This window comes from Fundulus heteroclitus, chromosome 11 (assembly GCF_011125445.2).
Source record: "Fundulus heteroclitus isolate FHET01 chromosome 11, MU-UCD_Fhet_4.1, whole genome shotgun sequence".
NCBI classification, from domain to species: domain Eukaryota; kingdom Metazoa; phylum Chordata; class Actinopteri; order Cyprinodontiformes; family Fundulidae; genus Fundulus; species Fundulus heteroclitus.
The window spans coordinates 1,451,700-1,465,013 of NC_046371.1; the positions used below are offsets into that span (position 1 = coordinate 1,451,700).

At 46.0% G+C, this 13,314-nt stretch overlaps 1 protein-coding gene across 4 annotated transcripts in view; it reads left to right on the forward strand.

Annotated features, from left to right (window-relative positions):
- Positions 1 to 13,314, forward strand: part of gria4b (glutamate receptor, ionotropic, AMPA 4b) — a 146,424-nt gene that overhangs the window by 1,434 nt on the left and 131,676 nt on the right. For all 4 annotated transcript variants that reach the window (XM_036142710.1, XM_036142709.1, XM_036142707.1 and 1 more), the window contains exon 2: positions 7,501 to 7,659. In XM_036142710.1, the coding sequence (XP_035998603.1) occupies positions 7,501 to 7,659 (159 nt within the window). The remainder of the gene's footprint in view (positions 1 to 7,500; positions 7,660 to 13,314) is intronic.

The following is a 13,314-nucleotide window of genomic DNA, read 5'->3' on the forward strand; positions in this document are numbered from 1 at the left end:
CCAGATACGGGAAATGCTGCTTATGCAATCCCCGCGTCGCCGCTCTGCCCGGAATGGGCCCCGGCTGACCTGTGGGGGAGCAGAAATGAGACTAAATGCCAACGTTTCCTCGCGCTGCAGACTTTATTTCACATTTTGTTCAGAGGTCCCTCAGCCTTCAGGGAGGACAAACATGTCCCCTAATCAGGGATCTGTACCAGTGAATTAACGCCTGTCGTCATGGGAGGGAAACGGCATGTTTACTCATGCAGAAACAGACACACGGACAGAGGCGGCCATCTTTCCCGGTTTGTTTGCCAAACGTGTGGAAAACAGCCTTAAATCAGTAAACATGAGACCTAAAATCCTCAGAAAAGAGAACATTAACTCTGTCCTCTAGCGTTTCACAAGGTTGGCGCCTCCTGAGCGGTCTTTGACCCATCAACCCTGGTACCGTGTCACTAGGTGGTCCAGAGTCTTGGTTCCTCTCTGAGGTTGACTCTTCAGGACCGGGACAGAAGGCTGATTCCACTGTGTGCTCCAAATAACCTCCAGCTTTCTGCCAGAGGCCCTCAGATGTGGAGAATGCTCACACAGTCCTGGTGTTTCCCACGTTTAATGACTTAATGCAGATTTCATTACGGCTCCTCAGGCTCCTGAGGATCCTGAGGCTCCTGAGGCCCCCAGCACCATCTGTACTCCACCGTGCTTCACGATTAGCATGATCACTGGGAGTGTTTGGTGATGAAGAGCCTGATGGGTCTCTGAGCTGCTCATAAATGTCCGGTCCAGTCGGGGGGAATCTGCACATTGAGCTTTCAGAAGATCAGGCCAAGCAAAAGGAGAGCCTCACTCACCTGCACACCTGCTCGTCAGCTCAGATGTTACCTCGGCCAATCACACGGCAGCAACTCAGTGCAATTATTGATCTAGATGAGCTGAAGATGACAACAGAGGAGGAGGTCTGCTGATCTGCTGGGATTTTCACCCACAACCAACCAAACCAAAAAAACAGAAAATACCCAGAGAGCAGCGGCCGTGTGGATGAAGACGCCTTTATTGATGTCTGGAGAACAGGCAGACCAGATGGAGATGATCAGGAGGCAAAGGTGGGCCAAACCGGTGACCCTGAAACTGGTGGGCTAGAATTCCCACAGATCCACCAGAACTGGACCAGAACATGTTGGAAAAATGAGCCTCGACTTCAGCTGCAGCATTCAGAAGGTCGGGTCAGATTTTGGTGGAAACACCATGAAAGCATGGATCCATCCTGCCCAGCATCACTGGTTCAGCTGGTGGCGGTGGTGTCATGGTCTGGCAGATGTTTCCATGTCTGACTCTGGGCCCCTCAGGACCATCTCAGCATCGGTTGAACCCTGAGCCTTCCTGAGCATTGCTGCTGACCATCTCCACCCCTTTATGGCCACAGTGGAGCTGCTTCCAGCAGGATGGTCCTCCATGCTGCTCAGATCATCTCCAGCTGCTTTCTCCCCTGACCTCCAGTCACCAGCTTTTCCTGCCGTATTAAATATCCGATCATCTTAACAGCAACATTTGTAGCTAAATGTTTCTTGGTGAATCATAAGATTCTTCCACTTTAATTTGCATTAAAACAACAGATGGGGATCTGTTAAGAGTATTTTTATTAGGTTACATAAATTCTGGTTGATATTAGTATTATTTATGTTTGTTATCTGATGAAACATTAAGATATTGGTCCCTGAGTTTTGTTTTTTTCTGCGGGTTTAATGGCTTCTTCCTGCCTGAGTGGCCTCTCAGCCCACATTGCTAAGCACCAACTGAGAACCATTGGTGCCGTGGTGGACCAGGAGGTTCTCATCATGGATGTTCAGACGATGTATCTGCAGCATCTGGGCGATGCTTCCTATCAGAACATGTGTCTGTATAGGTCCACACGTTGACCCGGTTATTCCTCACAAGGACTCTGATAAGGATGCAGGTTCTGTGGAGCTCACACACCGGCTCTGATGCTTTCCTTTGGCTTAAAGCAGCAGAAGCAATCAAGAGACTGAGAATGTGTTTTGTTCAGGGTAGGATGAGATGGAAATCCAGAAAAGTTCATGCAGCTGCAGCCATGCTCTAGTGTTCAGGCGTTGCACTTTATTCCGGCTTCAGAACCGGACCATAAAGCCTGTTTTTGGGTAAATTGTGAGATCCATGTCAAAGTTTGAAGCATTCAAGGTTAACATGGAGAGAAATGCATAACGTTATATTTGTTAAAGGCTTCCTTCTGATTGGTGAAAGGAGATTTTTCCAGCGTGAATGGATGGAGGTCTCTGCAGATGTGGGTGACAGAGTGAACCAGTGGCGTCAAAACACTGAGAAGAGGATGAAGTTTGGTTCTTTAATCGGTTAAACAAGACAGGGAACAAATATTGAGTCTCCTGATCTTTTGCTGTTAGGGAAAGGAAATGCTCTGTTTCATTTTAATGTGTAAACACAGAATGTCGACCAGAAAAAGACAGAAACTCACAGCATAAAAGTCAGAAATTGGATGAATTTGATCCTCCAGGACGTTAGAGCTTGTTGGAGAAACAGTTGTTCACAGCCTGCAGATATATTCTGTATGTTGGTTGAGATTCTCAGTCATGCAGGTCATGATCAAACCAAAAAAAGGTTCAAATCCAACAGAACATAGAGAAGAACAAGTGCAGAAACATTGTCATCCCAGATGTTACTGGAGTCTGAGAAACTCAGGAGGATTTTCTCTAAATACCAGATCCCAGAACATTTCACACCCACAGGAGCCTCAGACAGAGGCTGGTCCATCCTGAGCACAGAACCCCAGCCTAGGAGTGGAAGAAGGAAGCCATTTACTTAAACCGAGAAAACTCACTTTAAACAGAGGAGGACTCAGAAACAACTCAGCTGTAGGTTTGATTCCTGCTAAGTTTCCCCCCAGTTCACACCTCCATGATGTGACCACAGCATTCCTCCTGTGAACCAGCCTAACGAGGAGCCTAACGAGGAGCCTAACGACTCCATTGTTGGGGTGATCAGCTCCAGGTGAATCTCCAGGTGAATCTAGGCTCTAACGAGGCCTGCAGGTCTATAAAGCTGGAACTCCTCACTGCTGCAGACATTTAGAACTGAGAAAGCTTCCTGGATGGAAGAGAAACGTCTTCAGAACAGAAGTCCAGCTGTTTTGTTTCTTAAACCTTTCTTCTGACCTACTCTGTAGTTGGTCCAAGGTAGGCTGGGCCCTTAATGTGGGGTGGTGGGGGGGTCTGATTTGTAGCCCCTCTTCTGGATGTTCTACTTTTTAAATCATTTTATGCTTTAATGTGCAAAATCTGACACTTTTATCACAGTGATGCTGTTCTGCTGCTGCTTTTTAGGACAATTAAGTCTGCAGTGAGTTAAGTCCTGCGGGATGTTTCTCATTGTTTGTGTCGATTCTTCAGAACCTTCAGAGATGAGGTCTAGAAGTCCAAATGAACAGTTCCTCCTGCAGCCATCGTGAATGGGGCTGTTCTCATGCAGAACCAGAAGCCTCCAGGTTCCTTGGTGGCTGCTTGGTGCATAATGTTCCCACCTCTGAGCTGGACTCAGGCCACGGTTCTTTGGGAAGTTCTCCGTTGAGCTGATGCTTTATTCTGCTCTGACCTGACCACCTCACTTCCTCCTAAAGCTTCCCTGAATCTTTTAGATGTTGGTCGGCAGATTTAAGAGGACTTTTAGACGCTGCTCAGTCAGACCAACTAACGCCTCCCTGATGTCCTCTCTCAGCTTGTTGGTCTGTCCATGGCGGTGGACGGGTTGGTGCAGGACCGGGTGGTTCTGCAGACAGGTGACGTCAAAACGAGGCGTCCTCAGGAGGATCTGGTTACTGTCTATCTGTGGGACATCAGTCGCTTCGTTCCCTCACCGACATCCAAATTCAACCTGTTAGCTGCAGATTTTCAGTATTTTTGGCTGATAAATGTATATTATTCTCTTAAATGCTTCTATTAAAACTTAAACTACCACAAAAAACAGAACATGCTGAGTCAGCAGGGGTTTAATTAATCATTTCCATTTGAGATTTTCAGAACTTCAGAAAGTGAAATAAATGCATAAATGTTTATTTCTCCCTTTTCTGATGAGAGGGGAACTGAAATGAATAAAATATGCTGATTCAACAAGATTTTTGCAGGTAAAATCTGTATAAAATGATTATTTTAAGCGGCACTACAGTGGTTGTGATTCTTAAAACAACATAAATAGGCTTTTCAGTATTTTCTACCAATAATACCCTGAGTCGCTGCTCTGCAGAACCACCTTTCTCTGCAGGTCCAGTTGCAGGTTGAGCATCTTTAGACACAACATCTTTGGCTTTTCTTCCTAGTAAAACTCAGATTATGGGGAACATCTGGACTTTGCTTTAACCTAAACATCCCATAACATCTCTGGCTGCAGGTTCTCTGGTTGTCCTGCTGGAAGGTGAACCTCTGGGATTCTCCTCCATTCATCCTCCCATCAGCTACGATCTGCTTCCCACAGCATGACGCCACCACCGCTGTTCCCTGCATCTGGATTTAAAGCTCAGAGCAAATCTAGGCAGCGCAGAAAATGAAATCCCAGCTAAACTGAAAACGAATTAATGATAAACCAAGTTATTTTGCTCCATTCAGCAGTTCTGGAGAGACGTTGTTCCACTGTGTGTCTTTGTTCCTCCTGATGCCTGTCAGCTGGTTGTGTTGCTGTGTTTCTGGGATCTGCTGATCTGAGATCTTAAATGGTGTTTTTCAAACGGTTTGGTTTTTTTGAACGCTACACCTGCTGTTTGGTTCTGGAGCGCCGTTGCTCTGCTGGTTTCTGACCAGCGTTCCTGTTCTACCTCTGTCTTGGAGAAGCAGCTCTGTTTATATGCTTCTTATTCTGAGGACTGCAGCAATGTACATAACTGGCTTGGTAAACGGGAAATGGCTCGTACTTGTAAGGTGGTTTATCGAGCCTGAAGACCCCAGACTGTCATTCATTCATTCATTCATTCATTCATTCACACCCTGACGGTGGTGAGCTGTGTTAGAAACACAGCTGCCCTGGAGCTGACTGACAGAGGCCAGGCTGCACGGAACCACATGTTTGTGTTAAATCTCACTGCAGAAAATGTAAAAAATGTAATGGCAATTTTAACAGCTGCAGAGCTGTGGATCTCTGCAGCTCCTCCAGAGCCACCACGGTCCTCCTGCTTCTCTGATCAATGCTCTCCTGGTCCAGCCTGTCAGTCCAGGTGGACGTCCATGTCCTGGTAGGTCTGCAGGTGGTCCATCCTCTCTCCAGGTCCACATGATGATCAGAACTCTGGGAGGTTCTGTAGAACCTGACCTGCTGGAAACTGGACCAGAACCTCCTCTCTGACCTGTCTGCTGGGTTTCCTGGGTCTCCAGAAGCAGAAGAGCTGCAGTTAGCCTCAGATTAAGTTAAACACACAGCTGGACTCTGGAAGATGAAGATAGCTGGTTGCAGTTCCTCTTCATTCTGCTCCTTGTTGTGTCAGTCTGCTGTCTCCATCCACTGGGAGTCGTGGTTGTTCCTCTGATTCTGTGGTCCAAATGCAAAGACATCGGCTGGGATTTGTCAAGATAAACTGGTCGTGTTTAAAATCCAATGGGAGCAGAACGGGTCTCACGTGTCCAGGCACAAAGAAGAGTAAATTATTCTGAAGTTTAGCGTCTTTAAAGAGGTCAGCCGTGAAAAGGACGCTCTGACATTTAGCTTTAAATGGCATTTACACGCTCCCGTCCTAAGCAACATTGCCTTGAGTCTGAAACATGAAACATGAAACAAAGCACTTCTAACACCTGTGACATTTACCCGGCCACGAGCGTCTTAGTTTAGGTGTTAGTTGTGAATGAAGAGGATGGAAACTGAAACAGACGGAGGTAAAAAGTCCCGCCTTACAGAAACTGCATGAGAAACTCCGCTGATCCATCAAGATGGTGGAGGAATATCATCACCTTCCAGTCTGAGCTGCCTGAGTGCCCTGGAGCAAACATACACAGATCATCAACAGATGAACGCATAAAACATCTCCTGTTGGATGGAGGGACATCCTTGCTTTATTTCGTTAATCTTCTCATTTTAATAATTAATTCACCTAAATTTTTCATTGTAACATTATGTGATATTATATTTAGGGCTGGGCAGAGTATCGAGATTTTAAAAATATCAAGAATATTTTTAAAAGAGATATAAGATGAGACTTTATCGTTTATATCGAGGTGGTTTGTGATGCGCTATAATTAAACTTTTATGTATTCCAGTTGGTTGTTTTTCTGCTGTTGTTGTTTTCCAGTTGGTTGTTTTTCTGCTGCTATTTATCTACAGCTGCTTGTTAAAATCTGTTTCTCTGAGACATTTAGGATAAAGTTTTGATTCAGAATTTTTATATTTAATGTATGAAAAGAAAAACACAGAGATAAATATCGTAGATCAGCATTCAGCTTAAAGATATTTTTAGTCCCTATCACCCTGCCCTAATTATATTATATTAATTATATTATATTAATTATATTATATTCCAATGAACTTTGTCAGTGGGCGGCCTCTAGGGACCGTTCTGGGGCCGAGAGTCTTGCTCAGGGACGCAGAGGGGCAGTCTGTGGGATTTCAACCGGGACATTTGCGCTCTGCTCAAACCACCATTCCCTGTTTTCTATATTTTACACTCGTGTCAAATTTGAAAGAAGTGAATCTTCATTTTAGATTAAAAAAAAATTCCTTGACAGAAACTATTTCTGTTTTTTATGTTCATAGAAAATATTTCACGTTTGTTCTGGACTTTATATACATTATTACAGATCTTTTCTGCTGGGGTTCATGGTTCCTTTGTTCAGTTCATTGTGGAACGGTTCGGTTTCTCCTGCCTTTTTTAGTCTTCAGTTCCTGGTTTAGTTTTTCCTGGTTTCCTCCCTTTGTGTCCTGGTTTCATTGCAGCACCGTCCCTCAGCTTCTCCCCCAGCTCTCCTGTGTTGTCCTGTCGGTCCCACCTGACACTGACCACCTTCCCAGCAGCTTAAGAGCCAGCCCTTTCCTCCCCTTTTTGCCAGATCATCCTGCTCTCTGTTGGATTCTCTGTGCTCCAGTAGCTCCGCTGCTACCTGCCGGTTCTTTCCTCGGTTCTTCATCACCATGGCGGGGTCATAATCCTGTCTGTTCTCAGGTCCAATACCACCAGCACCGTTCATAACTGCCTTTATTATGTTTTACTCTGATTTATGAGACTTTTAGCACCGGTCGTTGATGATGCAGAGTGTTTTGCATCGGCAGCGGGTTAAGTTACTGCCGGTGTCCTTAGATCTGCTGAAATCCATCTCCTTCATTCACATCAAGAGCTGGCGTCTTGATGCTTTACAGAACCAGGAGCAAAAACAAGCCGGTGATGAGTTCTAGTTTCCTGAGTAAATCATTCAGGGAAGCTAACCGTCGTAGGAAGCTGAGGGAATGGGCAGAAACCCGGGGGAACGTTGCGTCAGATCGATGTTCTTCATGAAACCTTCTCCTCCCTCTCTGCAGGTGGTCTGTTCATCAGAAACACTGATCAGGAGTACACCGCCTTCCGCCTGGCCATCTTCCTGCACAACACCAGCCCCAACGCGTCCGAAGCCCCGTTCAACCTGGTGCCTCACGTGGACAACATCGAAACGGCCAACAGCTTCGCCGTCACCAACGCCTGTGAGTCCGACCCGCCGGGGTTGATGGGAAAAGCTGTTTATAATGTTTAGAAGGTTTAGACTGACGGGAAGTTTCTGATTTCTTACTGCTGGGAGGACAAACGGGCTGAAGGTGTCTGAAAAATGACCCCCGCTCAGCTGACTTTAGCTGCTTTGCTGTGAATGCTACTGGCCGGGCGTACGCGGCGTCGATGACGCAGTTTTCTGACTGAGGATGTGCAGAAAAACATTAAACTACGTCGTGTTTTGGAGCGAACAGCTGCAGCAGGAGCACTGCAAAAACGGAACTTAAAATAAGTAAAATGTTCTTAAAATTAGTGGATGTGTCCCTGATTTGAGTAGGTAAATAAGATGATCTGCCAGTGGAATAAGAGTTTTGCACTTAAAATAGCAGCAACTTATCTCCATCATCTTGTTTCAAGTGCAGGATGTCTAATTATCTTATTTTAGGGGTCAAAATACTCATTCCATTGGAAAATAATCTTATTTACCTGCTCAAATCAAGGACAAATGCATTTACTTCAAGAACATTTTACTTATTTTAGATCCGTTTTTGCAGTGAGAGGAGACTCCTTCCTCGTAGGATCCAACCTCAGATGTGGATCTTTCAACCTAAGCTGCAGTTTTAAAGCGGGAGGCTGAAGCTTTTACCACCTGAGGCCACAGGGAGCACCGTTTGGGTGCCCACTGTGCAGCGTGACCGTCCTGCGGTTCTGGTGTTGGTTCTGAGAGATTCTGCTGCTTCTAACCTTAGTTGTGTCTGACCGTCAAAACCAAAGTTACGTCAAACTGACTCCTGTGACTCTGGCGGCACCTTCCAGCTCAGCTTTTTACTCTTTCCTTCGCCGTCTGACAACAGAAACCGATGATTTGAACCTGGTTATGTTGACATGCAACCACTGGGATGCCAGTGGGCAATAAACGAGTCGGTGACCCGCTCATCTATTTGAGCCAATTCCGACCTCAACCCTTGGAGGAGATTTAGTTTAGCAGGTTTTTTTATGTGTTTAGAGGTTTTGGTGATGTACGGCATTTGTTTTATTTATTTTAAACATACTAGTTTAGGTTAAACCGGAACATCTGAGAGGGTATCTCTGAGATGCAGCGGTCTAGAAAGTATCCCTGGGTTTCTTTCTGTGTCTCTGCTCTGTCTTCTCTACCATAGAAAGTACTCCTGGGTCAGTGTGAGCTTCTGAGCTTTCTGTGTCTCTGCTCTGTCTTCTCTAACATAGAAAGTACTCCTGGGTCAATGTGAGCTTCTGTGCTTTCTGTGTCTCTGCTCTGTCTTCTCTACCATAGAAAGTACTCCTGGGTCAATGTGAGCTTCTGAGCTTTCTGTGTCTCTGCTCTGTCTTCTCTACCATAGAAAGTACTCCTGGGTCAATGTGAGCTTCTGAGCTTTCTGTGTCTCTGCTCTGTCTTCTCTAACATAGAAAGTACTCCTGGGTCAATGTGAGCTTCTGTGCTTTCTGTGTCTCTGCTCTGTCTTCTCTAAGCCCCAGTGGGTGGAGGCAGATGAGCGTTCACACTGAGCCTGGTTCTGGTTCTGCTGGAGGTTCTCCTCCCTGTTAAAGGGGAGTTTTCCTCTCCACTGTCGCTTCATGCATGCTCAGTATGAGGGATTGCTGCAAAGTTAAGGGCTCAGTGCGTTTGGCTGTCCAGTGTTGCTGCAAGCCAGTGACTGTCTGCAGTCAGCGGGGTTTCCTTTCTAACCAATCTGACTAATGGCTGAACTTGGCTGATTCTAACTAGACTTGCCTTGGATTTGCCTCCAGAATTGCTGTGAATCGTCTCACTTTAAATAATCTGAATGGAAAAGTCAGGTGCAAACGCTGATTTCTGACTGTTTTGCTGACCTGTGGTGGATGTCCAAACGGTGATACAGATACGGCGCCTATTATTTATTATCCACCCTCCCCCAACTCATACCGCAGACCCATAGCTGGTTCTGCTGTGGCGTCCCGGCTGGTTCTGCTCTGAATTTGACGCTGGGATCTCCTAAAAGCAGCAGGAAGGCAGATTCCTCTCCCTGAAGAAACATCTTCCTCCCTCGCTCCCCTTCTCGGCCGGCGGCTGCAGGAGGGGGTTGGGCTCCCAGTGAGGTCCATAAAACACCTCAGGCTGATGCTCCCACTGTCTGCGATGCGATCTGCTGTTTTAAAAAAATCGATGGCTAAATTAAGCAGAGAATGAAGAGTCTTTATGCCGGAGCGGCGGCGGAGGCCAGGCAGCGGGGGGGCAGCTGTAGCTCAGGAACAACCAACCCCGCTTTGCCTCCGACGCATTTATCAGCTGCTGGGTTCACGCTGGACAGGAAGGAGTAAAGAACGGCGCCGCGGCCCGTTGGACCTCACAGACCAAGACGAATGGTGAGAGTTATGGGCAGAAAGTGGAGGTTGATACCATCTAAGACCTAAAACCTTTAAAAGAGGCGGATCCTACAGGTGATTTAACGTGTCTGCTCCATGCTTCCTGCACTCAGACGTTTACTAGACATTTACAGTAAAGTGCAGAAGGAATGACCCCCAGCTGGGTTCCTTTGAGAGGCTCCTTGATTTTGTGACCCTCTGAGTGGCCCCAGGCCCGTAGAGACCCCCAGATCCAGACCAGAAACCGGGGGGGCAGAACCTTCTCTGTGGCGGGCCCTCAGTTTAGGCCTCTGCTTTCAACTCAGTTCTACTCTGTGGCTTTAAGGGAAGTTTTGCTGCTTTTATTAATATTGTCTGTTGTTTAGTTGTTGATCGTTTATAACGTAGAACCCTTTGTTCTTAGATTCAATCCAAACCAACTTTATCTAGAAAGCATTTAGAACAAGCACAGAGGTCAAAGTCCAGATAACAGGTAGGCCGTTTCTCAATTCACGAGAAGTACGGACTCACGTTCTCGTCAAGTCAGTTCTTAGCAAGAACCCAGGAAGTACAGACTTGGGGAGAACGGGACGCAGAACGTATCTCTGTGGAACAGAAGCGTACTCGTGTTCTCGTGACATCACCACACGCATTTCATCTCCTGTTATTAGCAGTCTTTAGATAATAATAAATTATTTCTTATATTGATTATAAAATTAAATAACTATGAATAATTTATTCATAGTTGAATGTGAGAGGTAATATTTTGTGTTAAAAAATAACAATTTAAGTTCTTTAGCATTTTTATGGTGTAGCATACACTACACCATATTTTACTGATAACATTTTTAAAATAATGTTTTTAAGATCTAAAAAAGAATAAAAAAATATTTAAAAAAAATTAATTAAAAGACAATAAAAATATTAATTAGAATTTAAAAAATTCTCTCAAATGATCTGAACAACAGCAGCAGCAGAAAAGGGAATTTTTAACTTACAGCTGTGAGCTCCGTTTGTCCTAAATCAAGCTGGGGCCGCGGTGCATTCTGGGAAAGCATTCATCTGCAGAACATACAAGTCTGCTCTGATGCATGCTGGGTAAAGACGGCGGGGCAAGAACAACATCCGGAGATCTGGTCCGTTCTCGGTCTGGAACCGTGCTGAGACTGATGACATGTAACGAGAACGCTCAGGTACGCATACCGCATACGGCCCTAGAGAACACCAGGAGAACCACTGAGGTTCTAAATGAACACAATAAGAAAAATACATAAAACTGACAAACTGCTGAGAATTAAAAGTCAGAAAAAAAGGTTTTTACAAGTGATTTGAAATCAGCTGCCAGATCAGTTCAGAGTTTAGGACCGGCTGCAGAGAAGGCTCGGCTCCCTCTGAGCTTACGGTACCAACAAGCCCAGGAAGTGAGCTGACCTGAGAGGACGAGGCGGCACGCCGTGCTGTTAAAGCTCAGAGGTGCCGAGCATCTCGTTTAGACACTTAGAAACCACCAAGAGTCCTAAAACGGACCTTGAGATGGACCGGTGGCCTGTGGAGTGAGATCAGAACCGCTGCAGCTTGTCTGTTTTTTAAAAAGACGCGCCATCTGCAGCCGTGCCATTAGAGACTGTTTCACAGGAACCCAGGCGTCACAGAGGCCTGGGCCACTGTCTCCTCGTGCTTCTTGGTCAGCGCGGGCTTCATGTGGCGCTGCAGAAACAAACCGGACCTGACAAGCTGGTGCTGCTTTCCTCCACACCCTGAGGTTGGTGCAGGAAGCAGAGGCTCCATGCTTCACTGGTGAAGTAGTTTTAGTTTTTATGCAGATTTAGCCGACCTGCTGCTGTTTTGAGCTGCTTCTTAAATGTGTTTAACTGCCTTAAATTCATGCTTTTTATCATTTATCATTTTTATTCTCCATTCTGAAATCTCTCTGTATGAGTTTTATATGATGGTGACTGGTTGATCGGTCCAATCCTGAGCCGAGCTTTCTTAAGGTTCTGGGTCAGGAGCGGTGTGCAGGTGTTGGACTTCAGGCGTGGAGCGTGGGAAACCTCAGCCGGTCCTGCTGCAGGTCAGTGGAGGGTTTCTGACCACAGACCTCCTCGGGTCGGCGCCAGGAGGCCACGCCTGACCTGCACACCTTCCAGTTCAGGAAGCTTGAATGATGGAGACTGCAGGAGGATTTAAGGCTCTGCTTGGATAAAACCGCCTTTAATATCAGCCTCTTTTAACTATTTCAGGTCTTCTTGGGTAACTGATTATTGCAAACACCCTGAACACTTTATAAAAATTATAATATGTTTCATTTAAAGGCGCCTTTTGGGTCACTCAAGGGTTCTGGTTATGAAACAATCATACCAAATGATTTAAACAGGGAGAGAGTCGGTCATTAAGGACGATGAGGAGGGTGATCAGCTGTGGATGTGTCGGGTTCTAGTGATGGAGCTGAGACGGTTGGATCAGAACCACCTGGTGCTAATGGAGGGAGGACCAACAGGAGAGAGGTGCAGCGATGGAGCTGCAGAGAGAAGCAGGGGGACCAGCTTTGGGTCGGGCAGATCTGGTTCTGTTCGTGTTCAACGTGGATTTAGACGTCAGTCTGAAATCCTCCTGCTGTGGCTCTGGCCTCCATCCGGTGAAAAGTCGTTTCTCTTTAATGGCTGCACACTCACTGAAAGTCGGTCTGCAGCGCATTGATTGGCCGAGCAGTATTACATGAGCCAATCAATGGCTGTGATGGCTGCGGGTCAGCCGGGAACCTGAGATCGAAACCCCCCCCCCCCCCCCCAACGTTTCACATTTCCCAGCGTTTATTCTCCTCGGCCACTGCTTGGCTCACAAGTTGTGGACGTGAGTCGGCCATGTTGGAATGTGACGTTTAAGGCTGAGAGACGGAGGAGAGTCATCAGGAGAGAGGAGGCCGGGCTTAGGAGGAAGATGATGATGATGATGATGATGATGCTGCTGCTTCTCTGGGTCTCTGGTACCTTCCTGCCGACCCAAACTCAAGCTGCTTCACACCTGTTTGGTTTGGGCGGTTCTACAGTTCACGCTCAGGTTGCTGCTTCAGAAGATATAAAATCAACTCAGAGAACCAGAGACCAGCCCGACTGTCAGAACCAGAACCATCAGAAAATATTCAATAATGACCTGAAAATATGAGTTTATATTTGCTTCTAAGAAACATCAGGCAGTAAATCAAGCAATCATTTAAAACATTTATTTACTTTAAAGGATTCCAGACAAATATTCAGGATTATTAGGATGTTTTTTTTATTTATTTTAGTTTATTTATTATTCTGAAACTA